This window comes from Oryx dammah, unplaced genomic scaffold (assembly GCF_014754425.2).
Source record: "Oryx dammah isolate SB20612 unplaced genomic scaffold, SCBI_Odam_1.1 HiC_scaffold_25, whole genome shotgun sequence".
NCBI lineage: Eukaryota > Metazoa > Chordata > Mammalia > Artiodactyla > Bovidae > Oryx > Oryx dammah.
The window spans coordinates 3,121,368-3,141,982 of record NW_024070209.1 but is presented as its reverse complement, the minus strand read 5'-3'; the positions used below and the strand labels follow the sequence as shown (position 1 = coordinate 3,141,982).

General features: G+C 38.7%; 1 protein-coding gene across 1 annotated transcript in view; it reads left to right on the top strand.

Annotated features, from left to right (window-relative positions):
- Window positions 1-20,615, top strand: part of TMEM131 (transmembrane protein 131) — a 175,551-nt gene that overhangs the window by 131,595 nt on the left and 23,341 nt on the right. Inside the window, exons 13-28 of the mRNA XM_040267617.1 lie at window positions 1,457-1,565; window positions 2,380-2,533; window positions 2,624-2,794; window positions 3,787-3,897; window positions 3,985-4,119; window positions 7,112-7,216; window positions 8,520-8,606; window positions 10,188-10,340; window positions 10,441-10,516; window positions 10,673-10,790; window positions 13,087-13,225; window positions 13,340-13,449; window positions 14,351-14,417; window positions 19,042-19,193; window positions 19,601-19,743; window positions 20,183-20,369. Of these exons, the coding sequence (XP_040123551.1) occupies window positions 1,457-1,565; window positions 2,380-2,533; window positions 2,624-2,794; window positions 3,787-3,897; window positions 3,985-4,119; window positions 7,112-7,216; window positions 8,520-8,606; window positions 10,188-10,340; window positions 10,441-10,516; window positions 10,673-10,790; window positions 13,087-13,225; window positions 13,340-13,449; window positions 14,351-14,417; window positions 19,042-19,193; window positions 19,601-19,743; window positions 20,183-20,369 (2,017 nt within the window). The remainder of the gene's footprint in view (window positions 1-1,456; window positions 1,566-2,379; window positions 2,534-2,623; window positions 2,795-3,786; window positions 3,898-3,984; window positions 4,120-7,111; window positions 7,217-8,519; window positions 8,607-10,187; window positions 10,341-10,440; window positions 10,517-10,672; window positions 10,791-13,086; window positions 13,226-13,339; window positions 13,450-14,350; window positions 14,418-19,041; window positions 19,194-19,600; window positions 19,744-20,182; window positions 20,370-20,615) is intronic.

Sequence of the window (20,615 nt, the reverse complement as noted above, 5' to 3'; positions counted from 1 at the left end):
CACACCACCCCTAGATTACAATACAAATGGTTTTACCACTGAGATTCCTGTGAAAATCATGAATCAAGAAATGCACTTTTTACTTAACTTTGAAAATGTTCAGGGGGAATTCCCTGGCAGTCCAGTGGTTAGGATTCAGCACTTTCACTGCCATAGCCCTGGTTCAGTCCTGGTTGGGAAGCTAAGATTCCACAAGCCCCACAGCACAGCCAAATTAATTAACTAATTATAAAAATAAAAAACATAAAAATTTCAGAACGTGCCATGAATATTCACTCTGCAGTGTTGACTTACAATGTAATCATTTGACTCATAAAGTCAAGACTCCTTATGATTTTTAACTGAATCTTCTTGACACTTTGACCACTTCATTTGCTAAAATATAACTTGATAAGGTACTATGAAATGCCTAAATTATGGCCCTTGTTATCAGCCTTATGTCAGAATAAATAGCAAAAAAAAAAAAAAAGCATCCAGAAATGGCTGTACAGTAAGAAGAAAGAAATGGGGCTTAATGGGAGGTTTAAAAATCTGAATTCACACTGTCTGTACATAGCCACATACTAGATGTCATACCATTATTTTGTTCCTTTTTTATGCTAAAGTTGGATAACACACATTTGCAGAACCTACATATAAAATTCTTCTCATAAGTGGAAGTGTTCCTGAAGTACTTTAAAGGAGATAAACATAAACAGCTTCTTTATTTGCTTTGAAAGGAACATCTATTGGTTACCCAGATTGGATCCAACTGACTATTTCTGTAATTCAGAAGGAAAATCAGAAGTGATCCAAAATTTAAAGGTTTTAACTTCATCTGTGAGAACAGTATGATGGCAGGGAGAGTCTCATAACTCTTGGCATTTCTTGCACCAGGCTGCTTTATTGGTATTTATAGCAAGATTCTGACCACAAAAGAAATGTTGTTTCTTAATCAGCTGTGAACCAGTGGTTCTCAATTTGGGGACATTTGGCAACATCTGCAGACACTTTTGGGTAATGCAGCTGATATCTCACAGATAGAGGCTGTCTTGACGACACTGCCCAACATCCCGCAGTACACAGGACAGCCACCCCGCTGCCACCTCAACCCCCACCCTGCCAGCAGAGAAATGTTCATAGCACCAAGGGTGAGAATCCCTGTTGTGTGTAAAGCCAAAGCTTATGGTGATAGAGAAATAGCTCAGATTATAGCGTTTTTCCCTCCTGAATGGTGTTCACTTGCTAGTTCCTTACCTATTTATCCCATCACAGGAAAATTGAAATATCTTCCCATTTTTGAATGGAAAATGTGATATTTGACTTAAAATGTTGTCACTGTATTCTGTGTGCCAGTTTGAAAGCTTACCGTCTTTTTAAGATTTTGGATCTGTCCATGCAGAGTCACCCTCATCCTCCTCTGTGTAAACTTGTTGGTAGCGGAAGGTGGCAGATTATCTTCTGTGCTTCCTTTCAGCATCAAAGGCAAAAAAACCATCTCAGTTTTCTGGGAAAATAACTGTGAAAGCAAAGGAAAAGAGTTATTCTAAACTTGAAATACCATATCAAGCAGAGGTTTTAGATGGGTGAGTTTCTGTTTTAAATAAACTGTAACTTTTTTTACTAATCAGTAAATTCTGTTTTCCTGCTCTCTGACTTTAGCAGAAGCAGTAGGCAAATTCACATAAACTCCATGGAATTAGTATTTAAAAAACTTCAGCCATAAAGGAGAAAAATCTTCTGTATTTTGTTCATTTTTTATTTTTTTACTTTTAGAAGAAAAGTAAATGGGATGATGTGATTTGGGCTTAAATGAAATCCTAATGATTCCATAATACAATAGAAAAGTGAATCTGTGATTTTTAAATCACTTGAAGCATTTTGTTTCTGTAATTATTTTTTGTAACATGCAAATGACTATAGCTTATTTATTAAAGTATATTGTCACTTGAAACAAAATCATTTTTATTCCTTTATAAACCCATTAAACACTGTTCTAAAATTATAGCTTTTTACAAACAGGTAATATATGTAGTTCATTTTCTACTTTAACCAGTAATAGTTTCATGTCCAGCTTAGTAGGGACTTGTTTTAACAAAGCTGATTGCAACTGAATGATAAATGTGGTTTTTCTTTTAAATAGCTTAAGACTTTTTTTTGTTAGTACATTCTTGATGTTTATTGTTTGGTTAATATAATGTAGTAGCAAATAGTTCTTTTTATTACACTATAATAAATTTTCTTTTAAATCATATGGTCAATCACTAAAATATTTATAGTCTTAATTCTCTAATAACAGTCCTTACTGCTAAATGTAAATTATTACTCACCACTAAAGAACTTGCATTATAAATTAACATGTGAAAATAAAAATGATTTGTTTTTGTTTTTTTCAAATAGTTATTTGGGATTTGATCACGCTGCAACATTATTTCATATTCGAGACAGTCCTGCTGATCCTGTGGAAAGGCCAATTTACCTTACTAACACTTTCAGCTTTGCGATCCTCATTCATGATGTGTTGCTACCAGAAGAAGCCAAAACAATGTTTAAAGTATGTTTCTGACCCCTCATACTTTTGATTTTACCCATCTACCAAGCAAATGGTACTGACACGCTTTTTTTCTCTCCCATCATCCTCTAGGTTCACAACTTCAGCAAACCAGTCTTAATTCTTCCAAGCGGATCAGGCTACATTTTTACTCTATTTTTTATGCCATCCACATCATCCATGCACATAGATAACAACATTCTACTTATTACCAATGCCTCTAAGTTTCACTTACCTGTGCGGGTATATACAGGTTTTTTGGATGTAAGTATGTTATCTACCTTTTAAAATTTAAACTCCCTCCACATCTTTGTTGTTTTCAGCTACTATTAAGTAGTTTTATTGCAGACACTTAAATTTTGCTGTTTTTTGTACTTAACAAGTTGTTCTAATTCCTCCCTAGTCTGTGCTTCCAAGATGTTCACCCTCCCAGCAGCCATATCTCCTCATGACACAGTTGACTTCCCTAGCTACACCTCTGTTTAGATCAGATCCACTCCTCTTGATTTTGCTTTTAAATTGTTGCAGTCATGGGCAAGGTAAAAACAAACTAAGCAGAAGGAACATAATAAGCAAAAAAAATTAAAAAATACTACAGGGCAAGTGAAAAGGGAATTATGTAGGGAAGAGGTGACCAAAACTGAAAACACAAGCCTGAAGAGAAGAATCAGATAAGAAAGAGGGAATCTGGTAGAAAGACACAGATGGAATAGTCATCTAAGTAATAGCAGGAAAGGAAACAGAAGTCTTTCTAATATAGAAAATAAGCCAAGCGGGGGGAAAAAACCCAAGCAAAGCTGTCCTTAGGGTAATCCATGAAAGAAGTTTGGGAAAGAAAGAAAACTGATAGAAAGATGTAAAAGATGAAAAGAAAGCAAAAAGATAGAAGCGTGGTCCTCCAAAAACCTAGCATCAGTAAGAACTTTAGAACCAAAAGGACCTTCGGTATCATACCACTGACACTCCTTCTATATTTCTTCTGCTTAAATAATTACTGGCTTGTAGCTGCTTTCATGAATGCGTGAAGTTTGCTGAGACTGGGGACTTTTTGCCTAAATCTCCTGGGCTCCACTTAATCTTACCTAGTACTCAAAATACTTCCATTATACAAAGTTCTTAATTATGTATTATGTATGTGTATATTTACATAAAATGTAGAAACCTTAGTGTACATTAATATAGTTACTTTTTCTTGAAGTGTTACTATTACATAAGTGTAACTTTACATCTAATCTAGTTCTTTTCTGTCTTTCCAGTACTTTGTATTACCCCCCAAAATAGAAGAACGTTTCATAGATTTTGGTATACTGAGTGCAACAGAAGCAAGTAATATTTTGTTTGCCATTATAAACAGCAATCCAATTGAGGTAAGAAAATCTGTTGTTATTCTAAATCACATTTAGAGATTTTATGCTAGTGCTGCAATAATTGCTTCCATATCTTTCTCTTTTAAGCTGGCTATAAAAAGCTGGCATATTATAGGAGATGGTTTATCAATAGAACTCGTAGCTACTGAAAGAGGCAATAGAACTACAATCATCTCAAGCCTTCCAGAGTTTGAAAAATCCTCTCTATCAGACCAGTCATCAGTAAGTAAACTTTTCTATTGTTTCCTTAAACTTAGATGTGTGTCTAAATCTCAAGTAGAAGACTATTCCTCATGATATTATTTTTAATTTATTTATTTGACTGTGCTGGGTCTTAGTGGCAGCATGTGAACTCTTAGTTGTGGCAAGTGGGATCTAGTTCCCTGACCAGGGCTCAAACCCAGGCCCCCCTGCATTGGGAGCACAGAGTCTTAGCCCCTGGATGACCAGGGAGGTCCCTCTTCAATATATGATGAGGTTCATAACGGCACTGGCTATTTGATGTGGAAAGGACCTTATAGGTTATCTACTTAAACTCACTCCCTTCATGATAGCACTTGAGACTCGAAGGAGTTAAGAAACAGCACAGGTACCGTTACAGGAGACATCTCCATGGGTGCTCAACTAACTCTGTCCATTCAATTCGCTAGGCAAAAGAAAGAACCCTGCACATTAGCAGAAGTTGTTTTCAGTTCTGCAGTGATATTTCTGTTCAGTTCTCTGTATTGACTAGAAGAGAGTATCAGTGAGACAAACATCATTTGTTTGATCTCTGTGTGGCTCTCCTCATACACTTTTACTCTGTTACGTACAGGTGGTCATAAAAGTACGCGAGACAAGAGCAAGTGAATGTGTAAGTCTAGGCCCTCACCACTGCTGAAAAGGGATTTCAGAGTTTAAACTTACTCAGAGCAGAGTTAGTAGAATCACCTGTGCGACTTGGAAGGAGCAGAATATAACCTCCTCTGAAGGTTAGGATAGAACTTCTCATGGCAGTTTTACAGAAGAAAAAGCAGATGGCCTTATGCACAGGGATTGTTGACAAAGACCTTTCCATGCAATGCCATAGGCCATAAAAATGGATTTAAACATTTTGTATGAGAAAGATTCCCCAAAACAGGTTTTTTAGAGAATAATTTGGCAATATATACCACTCCTGGGACTTCTTCCTGTGGAAGTCATTTAAAGAGCCAGAAGCGGTGAGAATGCAGATGTTTGTGATAGCAATATTAATAATTCCAGATAACCAGAAACAACCAAATGTATAAAGTTGTGATTTTATGATCGCATATTAAAGCAGATAAGCTGTAAGTAGGATTGTATGTAAAAAATTTGAAAAAGGATTTATGAAAAAGTGGGAAACAGTACTGGATAATGTGCATATTGGATAATGTCTATTCTAATCGCAGCGGCGTGGCATTCAAGCTCCATAATCAGATATTGTGATGGATACATGGGTGTTGGGTATTTGCATTTTAATAATTTATAATGTTTTAAATTTGACTCATAAATAAAGTCTCCTTTTAAAACAAAAAAGAATATGCCCATGACAAGTAATATTTGTCACTCCAGCTGAGGTTTTATTTTTAATACACATAGAATGCTGAAAAAGGATAATAATGAGACCAGCTATTAATGTGTTCATTTCAACAGTGAGGTTAAAGTAGATCTAATGTATGTAGATCTAATCTGAGATGGTTGAATTATACTGTTTTTCATAATACATTATAAAGTAATAATCTTAGGACTCTGGATCATTTCCTCCTACAATAGCACATGTTAACACTTATTTAAATTTGAGGGGTCCACTCAGTAACATGAAACCTGCTGGCAACTTGGGGTTTTAGAATTCACTTTTATATAAAACTATATAAATATAAGAGATGGGCATGTATACACTGCTATATTTAAAGTGGATAACCAGCAAGGGCCTACTGTAGAGCACAGGGAACTCTGCTCACTGTTTTGTGGCAGCCTGGATGGGAGGGGAGTTTGGTGAGAATGGATACATATATGTGCATGGCTGAGTCCCTTCTCTGTGCACCTGAAACTCTCACAGCATTGTTAATGGGCTGTACCCCAGTACAAGATAAAAACTTAAAAAGAAACTACACAAATATAAGAACCAAGGGATAGAAAGATGAGATCATTTTTATGAACCCTTCCTTATTTAAAATAGGAAGTTGTAGTGAGTTGCCAGCTTCAAAATAACAACTCTGCAAAATCTAGATTTTTTTTTAAAGTTTGTAATTTGTAAAGTTTAAGATGTAAACTTTCAACTGTTGTCCAGCTATTTTCCAAAAAGCCAAACATATGAAATAAATTAGCGTCCTGTTCCTTATGAAACACACACTGTCAACAACTCTCCATGCTCTTCAGACACATGCTCTGATTGGGGTGGTCAGAGTCATGATGAAAACATTAGAATTGCATAAAACCAACCTAGAAATGCTCCCAAAGCAGGAAAGTGGGCATGTTTGGTACACCCGCATTTGTTACTTTGTGGTTAATGTAAATTCCAGGTAAAGTATAACTACTACTGACTAAAGTTCATTCACAAAATGAATTTCATGTTTTTTTGGAAGTTTCTCGATTGAAAAGATAAAGCACCAGAAATATCAGCAGATAGCTTGAGAAAATAAGTAAGATCCACGTCTACGTTCTGCTTTCTTTCAAAATTGCTTTGCTTAACTTTTTCTTCTTTCCTTGATTTTTTGATGTTTTCGTGTGACCCAGTCTCAGTTGATCTGAAGACATGGGTATTAACACGCCAAAATTGAACTCAGAACTGGGAGCAGAACCAACTTTACCTGTACTGTGCCCTGATGTGGCTTCTGAAGGGGAGGGGAAGGCTGTATCCTTCTGCTGTAGCCTGCGCCCCCTTTGACCATGCAGGTACATGACTGGGGGATGAGGCCCACACACCCCACCCCCGCAACTTAGCAGCTGAGAATTCAGCTGTTCCTTGGGGAACCAGTTTTCTCAGTAGCCCATGGAATAAGTATAATAGATAAACATCCAGAGATGGGCGTTATTTATTTTGAGATATTTGTACACGATGATGTATTAAGTCTATGTTAGCTTGTTAGGATTTTGAATTCCTAACCTGTATGAGTTAACACTAACTGAAGGGTTTTTGTAGCTTTCTTTTCCATTTTAATAGAAAACTTCAATTAGCAAAGCTAATGAAGGATGTACTTTCTACTCCATACAGGTAATACTAGCTTCAGGATACTTTGCAGTGTTCAGAGTCAAACTTACTGCAAAAAAACTGGAAGGAATTCATGATGGGGCTATACAGATCACGACAGACTATGAGGTAAGGACTTTATTTACAGGGATTCAGGTCAGTGGGGTCTTCCTGAAAAATTCAGTCCTTTTTTTGTTTTTATAGAAACAAAGAACCAAGTTTATTCAAAAAGTTAACAGTTTACCACTTTGATACTTTTAAAAACTTAAGCTTCTGGGAATAGTTTACAAAATAATGGTTTTCACTAAGTCATAGTTTTCTGATAAAACCTGAATCTCTTGACTAAAAGCAACTTCAGAAAAATGGACTTGGCACTTTTAGATTTGCTGTTAGAATGGCTTACAAATGGCTGTAGCATTACATGGACCCTGGCTGAAATTTTTGAGGTTAGATCTCTCTCTTTCTGTGGTCATAAATATCCTGCTGTGTAACATTGCCAAAAAGGAAGATACAATCAGGAAATCATATCTTAATTTGAGTTCTCACAATTATGTTTACATGAGTCATTCTAAGTCAGGAACCAAATGAAAATCAGTGAACTTTTTAAAGACTTTTTGTGGGATTGACATGTTGCATTCAATGAGATTTTTGAAGGGATGTGTTTCTGCCAAGTCTAAATATTTTTATGTGTTCTTTTAAAGCTCTTGGGAAGTTGAGCACTGCTGAAGCCAGCAAGCTACCTTTGTTCTCCTGCCTGTTTTCAGCACATACAACCCCTGCCCCCCATGAAAGCAGACTCATTCAGAATAAATAGAATTGGTCTTTTAGTAATAAATGATATGTTGGGAGTATGTAAAATTAATTATCTCTGAAAGTGAGGAATCCATATTTATCACTTTTGATAGAAATAAGTACATTTCCTTAGCAAAGTATCCTTGTGAGTTGCAAATAGAGTGTGAGTTGAGATTTAAAACCTGGAATATTCAGCTCGTTTTTAAAAAAAATCAGGTTGACATTAATTTATTGCTACGTACAGAAAAGTAGAGAGCTATGTAGCTTTTAAAACTGCTGGATTTTTCATGCATTGTTTTAAGAGTATAGTTGGACTTTCCTTTTTAAATTAATAATCTGCAAAATCACCTGTATTATGAACAATCTGTTCTTCATCCCTTCCCCATTGTTTGGTCTTGTTCACCTTGTTCTCAGTGAACCACTGAGAAGTACATGGACATGTATTCCAGTGCATTTCGTGCAGTACATGGATAGATTAAATAGTATCCATGGGGGATTTTAATTTTGCTTACCAGTTGGTTATTGCTCATGTAAGTCCCAAGATTGGTTGTTTTAAATCTCCTAAAAGAGTGCAACAACTGCCAGGTCAGTCTCGGACTTACACACTTATTTCTCTGTGGTTTGTTTCTTCCCTCCACAGATCCTAACAATTCCCGTGAAGGCTGTGATCGCAGTGGGTTCTCTGACTTGCTTCCCAAAGCACATGGTTCTTCCACCTTCCTTTCCAGTAAGACAGTTAATTTGTAGACTTCTTGTTAATTATCTTTCTTTCTACTGCGTTTTACTCTGGTTAGACTGTATATAATAAGAATTAGACTTAATCTCACCACATTCCCTGATAGCTCAGTTGGTAAAGAATCTGCCTGCAAATGCAGGAGACCCCAGTTCAATCCTGGGTCAGGAAGATTCACTGGAGAAGGAATAGGCTATGCACTCCAGTATTCTTGGGTTCCCTTGTGGTTCAGCTGGTAAAGAATCCACCTGCAGTGCGGCAGACCTGGGTTCAATCCCTGGATTGGGAAGATCCCCTGGAGAAGGGAAAGGCTACCCACTCCAGTATTCTGACCTGGTGAATTCCATTGGCTATATAGTCCATGGGATCACAAAGAGTCAGATACGGCCCAGCGACTTTCACTTTCACTTTTCACCATCATTGAACTCTTTTTACTATGCATTCTCTTAATTTCTTTGTCTTTTAATACCAAATTTTAGACCAGTGGGTCTGATCATTTTAGGCGCTCAGGCTCCTCTGTCCAAGGGATTCTCCAGGCAAGAATACTGGAGTGGGTTGCCATTTCCTCCTCCAGTGAATCTTTCCAACCCAGGGACCAGTCTGCTGCATCTCCGGTTTTGGCAAGCAGATGAGTTACCACTGGTGCCACCTGGGAAGCCCTGACCATTTTAGACTTCTTTAAAAGTCTAGGAATCAGGTTGTAAGATTCTGGTTCTATATTCAACAAAAAAAAAAGGAAAAGGTTATAATATGATTCTTATTGATGATTATTTCAATCATAAATATATTTTTTAATTTGGCACCCTGGGACTCCCCTGACAGTCCAGTGGTTAAGACTCAACACTCCCAATGCAGGGGCATGCGTTTGATCCCTGGTCAGGGAACATGATGTGCTCCATGACAAAATAAATAAATAAATCTCTTTATTAAAAAAAATAAAATAAAATTGGTTCCCTGTCACAGGAAGAGACAGCTGATAAGCACGGTCATTGGTAATGTAATGATTCAATCTGTATGCTTCATTTTAATATGATGCCATCTAATCTATGTTTTTAAAAGATGTCTAATTTCTCTTTGGCACAGATAGTATTTTTTTTTTATAAAGAAAATACTTTTTCTGAGAAAAATCTGATTTTTTTTTGTTTGTTTCTTGTTTAGCTTTGGATTTTTAGAATTCAGTGATTTTATAATTATTTCATCCTGAATTTGGTAACTTTTAAGGTAGCCTAGCCTTGGTATAAACAAACCTTTCTTAACAAACTGATAGCGACTGTTTCCTTCATTCAAAGCTAGTTCTGCACCTTTGTTATGTGAGCACTTTTACTTTAATTCATTTTTACAGGATTGCAGAGATTTGTCCTGCTGCTTTCTCTGTAACAGGCCTTAAAAATAACAATGAAATACATATATTCGGAGGAGGGGCTCTGATTACAGATTTAAAGCTTATCAACTTCTGAACGTTCTAAGGGTCCTTTGAGCTTTGGTCTTCTGTAAATATGTCTGTCAGTTCTAAAGTGTGTGTTCTGAAGAAAATCCAGCCATTTACAAATGAATTTGTTTGTTTTCTTCCTTCAGGGGAAAATAGTTCATCAGAGTTTAAATATTATGAATTCCTTCTCACAGAAGGTAAAGATCCAACAGATACGATCTTTGTCAGAAGACGTGCGTTTTTACTACAAACGATTGCGGGGTAATAAGGAAGACTTGGAGCCAGGGAAAAAATCAAAGGTTAGAACGTGTTGTATTTGCAGACTCCCATCTTTTTGTCCTTTGTTATTGTGAACTTCCATGGACTGGGGATTCATGGTTCTCCTGTGCCCCTCTATAGATTGCAAACATTTACTTTGATCCTGGATTGCAGTGCGGGGATCATTGCTATGTCGGCTTGCCTTTTCTGTCCAAATGTAAGTCATCTTACTGTTCTCTCACGCCTTCACTGCCTCCCCAAGGTACTCCCATTAATAATAGGCCTCTGCTTCTAAAGCCCACCCCTACATCTCGATGCTGTAGAAATCATTTGAGGGGCAGAGTATGTCATACCATTTGTCCCTGTGTTTTAGCTGAACCCAAAGTCCAACCTGGCATAGCCATGCAGGAAGATGCCTGGGACACTGACTGGGATTTGCATCAAAGCCTGTTCAAGGGATGGATGGGAATAAAGGAAAACTCAGGTCACAGGTAAGTGGTTTTGCTGTATGTAAGTGTTTGAGCTACCTTTACCAGTTTGAAACATGATTATCTAAAGTTATTCTTATATTTGGTTATTTTATTTCTCTGTAGTGCCAAAAATGTGCCTAATCTTCAGAAAACCATAATGAAGCATCTTGAATGGCCATTGTGATTGTGTATTTCTCAGAAGGACACACGCTACCATTTTTGTCTTTATTTCCAGTGCTCTAGATGGAAAGTCACAGAAACTCAATGAAGTTGTCCTTGTGTAGGATGAGTTCTGTGTTGTGCTTAGTGGATCAGTCTTGTTCAACTCTGCAACCCCGTGGAGTGTAGCCTGCCAGGCTTTTCTGTTCATGGGATTCTCTAAACAAGAATCCTGGAGTAGGTAGCGATTCCCTTCTCCAGGGGATCTTCCATACCCAGGGACTGACCCTGGGTCTCCTCATGCAGGTGGATTCTTTACCATCTGAGTCACCAGGGAAGCCCAGCTTCCATATCAGACAGTCATTTGCATAAGAAAGAGTCTACTTGCCTCTGACCTCTGTTCAAGGCAAGGAAACACTTTAGAAGTTGAACCTCACCATAGAAGGTGTCTCTGCTCCTTGTGCAAAGAACTGCCTCCTCCCTTTCCAGTGCTGAACCTGCTAGGGCTGCAGAGGGCTCAGGTGGAAAGTGTTCACGTTGACAGATCAGCACCGAACCTGGATTCAGAAGCAAAGACACATTTATACGTGGCAGTTTAGAAATTTGACCTTTCTGTCCAAAGACAATTTGACTTGAACACTGATGAACACTGTTCTTCTCCATTGGCTAATTTGAAATATATTTGTCAGCATCATCAAAATCTTCCAGTTTATTCTAACATAGTATTTTCAAGCCATGAACAGTCAGATCTACAGGTTTCTGTGTATCTGAACTACCTGCTGTGAAGGGTTTTCTTAAGGCAAAAAGAGAGGTAAATTTTACCTTTAAAATGGTTAAAATTAGTACAAAGAGACTTCTTCTAATGAACTCACTGCTGCTGCTGCTGCCGCAAGTCACTTCAGTCGTGTCCGACTCTGTGCGACCTCGTAGATGGCAGCCCACCAGGCTCCCCCGTCCCTGGGATTCTCCAGGCAAGAACACTGGAGTGGGTTGCCATTTCCTTCTCCAATGCATGAAAGTGAAAAGTGAAAGTGAAGTCGCACAGTCCTGTCCGACTCTTAGCGACCCCATGGACTGCAGCCCACCAGGCTCCTCCATCCGTGGGATTTTCCAGGCAAGAGTACTGGAGTGGGGTGCCATTGCCTTCTCCATTAAGAGAACACTAATTCAGACACTCCTTGGTTCTCCAGTTTCCATGATAGACATTGTAATGTGCAGGTCGCCTCTGTATTTTAACACCCAGTTATGAATAAATGACTGGTAGTGCTGCGCTTGGCTCACCTGCCAAAGAACCTCTTCACCTCCCACCCACCGAAACCCCTGCCTTTCTCTCTGTGAGCCTAGGGTTCTCCACTGAAGACCCGGGCTCCCGGCCTGCCCTGAGCTACCAGGTCACAGTGCATAGTGAACGTGGCATTCTCCCCACTCCTGCCTCTGTGTTACCTTGTCAACATGCATATCACAGAAAATTCAGTACCGGTATTCTTATAAAACTGGTACTCTCACCAACATTATGGTACCATAATTCAGTGCTCTTACGGTATAAAATAGGCTTCAGTGTTTAGCCCCATCTGTAATACTGTTTCCATAGGGAATGTGTTCTGAGTTCTAAACAGCTGGTTTATAAATACTTCTAAGTAGAGAAATAGTCAGATGAGGTCCTGAATATTGCTTCATATATATGTCTACACAAAACCCTCATATATGTTATCGTTTCAACTGATACCTTCATTGCAGAGTAAGATTTTGTGGGTTTTTTTCTCAAGTGGGAAAGGAGCCATATGCCAAGCAGTGTGCTGCCTTCTCATTAGTTCAGCTGAAATATTTACCTGCTGTTGGTATCTAGATCTTTCCACTAAACTGCAGGATCTTTAGGATCCCCATTACATCCTGTCATCTGGATATGCCTGGCTGGTCACTTACACATTCAGTATGGAAACTGGGCAGGTGATTGGTGATAGTTTGCTCTCCGTGCTGAAATAGAGACCTCTTCATATGTGTCTGTGAAAACAGAGTAAAATGTTAGGAGCAGGTAAACCTGTGTTTATTCAAGGCCAGAATAAAATTTCTCAAGTACACAAGCCTAATAGAATCTCCTGTATTGAGAAAACTCAAGCATTTCCGTTCAATACAGTGACTTACAAATTGTGTTTTCTAGATTGAGCGCTGTGTTTGAAGTAAATACAGACCTTCAGAAAAACATCCTGTCAAAAGTTTCCGCCGAGCTCTCCTGGCCATCCCTCCTCAGCTCCCCCCGGCTCGTGAGGTTTCCCCTCACTAATACAAACTGCTCTTCAGTAAGTATCCAGAGTGCCATGGGCCTTTGGAAATGCGTCATAGTGTGATGAAGTATCTGCTCTTCTTTCTAATGGGGCAGATCTTTCACTTACCACCTCTTTATTTTGTTTAAGGAAGAAGAGATTATGTTAGAAAACCCTGCAGATGTTCCCGTCTATATTCAATTTATCCCCCTGGCTTTATATTCCAGCCCTTCCATCTTTATAGATAAGTTAATATCAAGGTAAGCATTGCTTCAGATCATCAAAATGTTTCCATGTGAACAGTGAATGATCATTTACACATTTAAAACTTGGTTGTTGTTCGGTTACTAAGTCTTTCTGACTCTTTGTGACCCCATGGACTACAGGTATATTATTGTCTGTAAAGTAGAAACATCAGGATGTTCTTAATGATTACACAGGATTGACTCCTTTGTGGCCATAGCACTCTGGATTGTCTGTATCCCACAGAAGGTGTTCTGGGGGCTTACAAGCATTTACCTCCAAATCTTTTGTCTGATAGAAAGTTGTCAGTGTTGTTCAGTCACTAACTCGTGTCTGACTCTTTGCAACTCCATGAACAGCAGCACACCAGGCTTCCCTGTCCTTCACTATTACCAGAGTTTGCTCAAACTCACGTCCATTGAGTTGGTGATGCCATCCAGCCATCTCATCCTCTGTCTCCCCCTTCTCCTGCCCTCAATCTTTCCAGACATCAGGGTCTTTTCTAGTGAGTTGGCTCTTTGCATTGGGTGGCCAAAATATTGGAGCTTTATTGCAGCTCATAAACAGTAGATTTGCTTAGAGAAATCTTGCATCTATAATTGAAGTTGAGAGAACGTTCTAGGGAGAGAAACAGATATTACATTAAGCATCTGGAAGAGCTTCCAGTTTAAGACAAGAAGGAATCATGTAGAACTCCTTCTTAAAACAGTATAAAGAGGAAGCAAGTGGAGCCTTTCAAATATTTTAGTTTTAAAAAGTGAAGAATAAACTGTAAGTTGTAGCTGCTTTTTGAAGGCTATTAATCTGATAATATTGATCTCAAAATCTGCTGAAAGGTAAACACAATCTTGGTAATTATTCTGCAACCGCTTTAACTGATGCTATTCACAAAGAATTATGTGTGTCTTTTAATTTCAGGTTTAACTTAAGTAAGGTGGCAAAGATCGATTTAAGAACACAAGAATTCCAAGTCTTCAGAAACAGTGTAAGTATTCAAACTTCATACGGTTGCAAAGAAGTAATTTTATGATACGACCGATGTGATGTGGAAGAAAAACATTGACCATCCTTAAACTGCCTGAAAGGCAGGTTACTGAAGAAGTTCTGAAAAGTCCAGTAATTCTTTTAGAGGCATAAAGTCCAGGAGAAGTGGGTGGGATTTAGATCACCAGGAGGCTTGCTTTGTAGAAGGTCCTATTTGTGGGCATTAAACGTTAAGCCTATAATAATGGCTGCCAGAACCTCTTGAGAGGATGCCAATGAGGTGTATAGACTAATACATGATTTCTTTTTATTAAGTCTCAAAATATTGAGCTTGGTCATTTAAATTTTTATTTTGGAAACTTGGTAGTAAAATTGTAAACTCCATGAAAGCCAGACCCATGGCTGGCTGTATTCATACTTAGCACAGTAGCACTTACAGTTTTCCCTCAACAGATGCTTTTGAACTGCTGAGTGCATACACAGGCTGGTTTGTTCTAGGACCAGGTAGTCTCTGTCACATAGGCCAGGCTGAGCAGCCACTAACCCACCCATGATTATGTAGGAACTTAGAACTTCCTTGCATCAGTCAGGAATCAGCACTCGGAACTAACGCCGCCTGCGAATCGGCCCAAGTCCCTTGGCCTGCGTGCCCTTCCTCCTGCCCAGCTCGTCTCGTCCAGCCTGGACAGCCTGTGCACGCAGCCCCGCTGGCTGTGAGCTCCCCCCGGGTCCAGCCCCCTGATTTCCCTGACTGCTCATTTACACCCATGTTAACTTTGGTTTCTGTTTTGTTTTCCATGTGTGGTGCCTTGTTTCCCAAATTCGGGTATAGGCTCCTGGAGGACTTGTCTTCTACTTATCTTAGTTTTTCTCACATTTATAAAACAAAAGGTGTTGAATGAAGAAGAGAATCTAGTTAATCTTCCATCATCTGAATGACTTTGATGGAAACAGTCGTCTGCCCCTCCCTTCTCTCCTCGCTGTGGGCCCTTGCCGTGCACAGGTCCCAGTCTGTCAAGGAGCTGTGACTTGGCTGCTTCCCATTTGGAGCAAGGGAGGTCGGCCTCTGGGGTCATCATGCCTGTGTACCTACTAGCTTGGTCACCTCGACCAAGTGTGTCAACCTTTCCAAACTTGAGCCTCTGTTGCAGTGTGAACTTAATAATCTGGATGTTACAGGGGTTTTTAACAGATGAAACAAACCAACATGGAAGCCCTTAGATGATTCACTTGGCGAATAGGAAGCCCTCGGGGAATGTGGACTGCATGAGTCAGCCTGGGGCTCACAGGCGAGAATGAAAGCTTTTCAGCATTCCCCGAGTACCTAGTACGTGTCAGCATCATTCGTAATTTCACGTAATCAGTACAACAGACTGGCTGAGCTATGACTAACCACCCTAAGAGATAAGTACTTCACACGTTCTGCTGGTGGTGGAGGAACAGAGCTCAGGGAGAAGAAGGAACTTGGCCGAGTTCATACCTGTGATGGCTGGCAGGGCCAGGCTCACAGGCAGCTCCCCCAGAGTCAGGGAGCCCTTGCCCAGGCTTATGCGACACATGGGCGCTACTGGTTAGGAATCACTGACTACTCTCCAGCCACGCTGTATGGTTTTTAAAGTATTTGTGTTCTTTCTCATGATTTTATGTTTTAATCTATAAAACATATATTAGCCAGACTTTTATCGAATACTTTTTATAGATCTATTTTTAAGTCAGTCTTATATAAGAAAGTTATTTTTCTAAGTAATTTTCAATGTGTTTTTTTTTTCTGCTGAGTAATAGGTAGAACACTAGACTGAAATTTAGAGAGTTTCTTATTCTAATCTATGCCATTCTCTTAGAATAAGTTTTATTTTCTTTGTTTCCACCCATAAAGATACCATAAAATAATGCCATAAAAATAATAAGTTCAGGGTTATCCAGATATCTAGATATTATCCAGATATCTAAATGATAATATCTAGAAAGTTCAGTAACCACAAATTCCGTTCACTCTGCTTTTATAAGGAGAGAAAATACACATAAGGAGTAAATGACCTAGTATTTGCCTTTCTTATCTTACCAAATCTTTGGTGGTACCTATAAGACGTAGGTACTATAAGAGGTAGGAAGATGAATAAGAATGCCCTAGATCCCAGAAATTTATTCTAAATGAGAAATTCTGGAGGAAGTCTTCGGGTCAGCTTCAAATAAATTCTCTCACAGTTCTCTACGGTGCTGTAAAACTGTGGATCTAAAATTATTTGATCTCAAGATTCCTTTACAGTCTGAAAAATAATTTAGGATTTCTGCTTTATCTCAGTTTTTAAAAATTATTGAGGACTCCAGAGAGGTTTTTTGTTTGTGCGGGTTATATCTGTCAGTATTGACCGTATTAGAAATGAAAACTGAGATCCTTAAAATAGTGATTTAATTCATTTAAAATAGTGATAAGCCCATTCTGTTTGATAGATAATATAAAAACGAAAAAACGGTTTTGCAATAAGAACAGATTGTTTTACATTTTTACAGAGCTCTTCAGTGGCTCTCAGACTTAATATACAGATAGATTCTCATGTCTGCTTCTGCATTCAGCCTCTTATGATAATATTGTTTTGGTTGAAGTATATGATAAAGATCTGACCTGACCTGACCTGACACATTCATATAGTTGCAGAAAGGATGTCTTAATTGCCTTTTTAGCTATCATAACACTATATACACCAATCATTTGGAAAATATTGGTTCACTAACATATGCAGAGCTTCCAAATGTTGATACAGCTCACTCTGAAGTATGCAAAAAATCACGTTCATCCCTGTAACCATGAATCTCATCAGGGAATTCTTTACCTATTGGGAAGTTCACAAGGCCAAAATTCTAAATTACACTCAAACTGTCGAATTTTACCATTGGCGACCAGTGCTTCAGTTGCTTTCCTTAAAGGAACAGATGGACTTCATTTTTATGAAAATGTCTACTAATTACTCCAGTCTGAATAGTCATATATTGACTCTCGGTCATTTTTCAAATAGAAATGGAGCCCCTTGAGGAAGGAGCTCGTTCTCTTGGCATCTCAAACAATAGCTCTTCCAGACAGCATGGTTCAGCATGCTGCAGGGGGCACTTCAGGCATACTTTGTTCTATCACACAGTATTAAAAAGCCTCATGCTCAAGGGTTGAGATTTAAGATTAATATTTATTACTAGTTAATCAGTCACAGGTTTTGGTTTTTGTTTTTGTTAGCTATAAGTGCCTGGCAGTGAAACCGTGGCTACCAGGGAGGTTTGATAAGGCTACCTTGCTTCTAGCTAAAGGGTCAGCAGTTTTACTTACCCACCATTGCTTTTGCTTTTGCTGGCCATCAGTGCCAATGTTAACACAGTGAAAAAGGCAAAGAAGTTTGGTCTGTGTTGTGAAAGTAGTTCTGACACGCCTAAAAAGACCTCTCAGATCCCCAAGGGTCTGCATCCCTCTTCACGAACCACCACTATGAAAGTTACTGAGTGTTAGCCCAGAGGTATCACAAAATCCTAAAGTATTTTCCATGTCATCAGAATTTGTTTGTTGGGAATATAGGTATAGTGTATAATGTGTTTCTCAGTTACTCAGAACAGTTTATTTAAAGGGAACCTATTCATCAACCATTTGGGAGCAGTCAGAACATTGTTGTCCTAGTAGACATTGACAGAGAAGAGTTTTCGATGCAGGAAAAAAATAGCCACCTCAGAAGAGAGAGTTGAAAAGTAGTGTGCTTCACAGAGTTTATTAGCTATGAAATTATGTCCATAGAACCATGCTGTTGAAACAGATCTGTGTATAGTAGAAAATCATAGAAAATTCACTCTCCTCCCACAGGTTAGCAGGTAGATAGAGTGCCATGGACATTTATACCCAAGTACTACCAGCCCTTCCACCCCCAAAAAAGTTTAATGTTACTTGAAATCAGAGCAGTGTTAACTATGATTTTTTTTTAAATAAAAAGCAAATCTTTTCCATCTTACCTGTAACTGTCAAGAAGTCATATTTTGATTATTAAACTGAACTTATTATTTGAACTTTAAATCAAGTATTTATGAAACAGTAATAAGGGTCTTAGCTTTCAAAATAAAATTGAAATAGATTGATATGAATTGGAAATACCATCATAAATAAAATGATGTGGCCTTAAGACTATGCAGCCAAATACCCTTCTGAGGGGAAAGGCAGGAAACCATGACTGATAGGTGAGGGGCAGCACCAGTAGGCCTTCCGGGCGCTGGGCGCTGGCCACACAGCTGCTCGCTTTGTGTTAAAGCGTTGAGCTGTTCATCTCTCAGGTGTGTGTCCTTTTCTGTTTTTTTGTTATGCTTCAGAACCTTTAAAGTTAAAAGATCTGTACACAAAAACAAATGATTAGTACAAATATGAAGACTCTGGTGACCTGGGGAATAAAACCCCTTTGGGGACTTAATGCAGAATAGGAAGTTGTCATCATCGGTTGCTCTGCTTGCCAGCTATCCAGGATCTAAATCATAAGGGATAAATTTGTTTTTATAGTTAGTCATTTTGAGAAACTAATACTCAGCTGTGGATGGGGTAAAGGGAAAAAATATTTTCCAGAAAATATGCTAATGACTCTTGTTTGTTTGCCCAATGATTCAAGGCTCACCCACTGCAGAGTTCAACAGGATTCACAGAGGGCCTCTCCCGACATTTAGTTTTAAACTTAATTTTAAAACCTGGAGAAAAGAAATCTGTCAAAGTAAAGTTTACTCCAGTTCACAATAGAACTGTTTCTTCCCTAATCATAATCAGGTATGTTCTGTGATTTAAGTGTGGGTTGACTTCTAGTACTTATATAAGAGTCCTTTCTTGATTTATTTCAATATTAATATTTGCATTAATTTATTTATGAAACAGGGTATTCATTTTGTCAAAAATATGCACACACACGTACACCACGCCTCATGAAACAACATTGTGATTGTATTTTTAGCTAAAAGACACGAATAGTGTCTTACTGTACCATGTGTGACTCTTGAAAATGTAAAACTCTTGCTCTTCGTCATGTAAACGTTTTTAAATTTTTAAAGTGCCAGTGTTTGACCGTTAAATTAAATGTATTAATCTTCACATTGTTTATAAAGTAGCAGTAAAATTCAAGATCAAGAGATTGTGCAGATTTAAGGGGAGGACAATCTGGGCTGCTTCTTTTTATGTAGAAATAACCTGACCGTGATGGATGCCGTGATGGTCCAAGGACAGGGGACGACCGAGAACCTGAGGGTGGCAGGCAAGCTTCCGGGCCCAGGGAGCTCCTTACGCTTCAAAATCACAGAAGCACTGTTGAAAGACTGTACGGAGGGTGAGTGTTCTTGTCGTAGGTACGTGCACGGATTCCAGCGTTCCTTTTCAACAGTAAGTGGTTCCAGAAACAGGAACACCGTTTCTACATGGGCGTGTGCACGTATGAGTGGTGAGTGCTTGAGACTCAGGGGGGGGCACCCGGACTCGCTTTCAGAGCTGCTGCATTTGGATCTTACAGGCTTTGAAGTGTCAGTCCTCACTGCATACCTTAGCTGCCTTACTCTGAATGTGAAATATAAAGCCTAATTAAACTTCCACCATCTAAAATGACTTAACAAAGAAGAGAACTTCCTGATGAAACCTGGGTAGTGGCTCATCCCTTTGGCCTGAGGAGCTCCATCATAATCTCTGGGATACATTCGTGAAGGATGTGTTATCGTCGCTTGGACCTGGGGCGCAGGACAGCAAGATTTATACTCCTCATTTTTTTCCTTCAGGTATGAGACTAAGGGAACCCAATTTCACATTGAAAAGAACATTTAAAGTAGAGAACACAGGACAACTTCCAATTCACATAGAAACCATTGAAGTCAGTGGGTACTCCTGTGAGGGATATGGCTTTAAAGTCGTCAATTGTCAAGAGTTTGCACTAAGCGCCAATGCCTCGAAAGACATCGTCATTCTGTAAGTATTTTCTCATAAGATGATGAATCACTAAATCTTTTTTTTCCCCACTTAGTCTTTGGTTATTTCTTCATTTCTTTGTTTTCAAAATTGTGGAAACTCCAAAGAAGATCAGATAATCTTAGAAACCAGTTCCAAAATTATTTTCGATTTTTGCACCTTGTTTTATGTCCCTGGATATGTTCCAGTGTCTCCTGGTTCATTGTCTATGGAAAATTGAATAGAATTTGTATCCTGCTGTTGTGT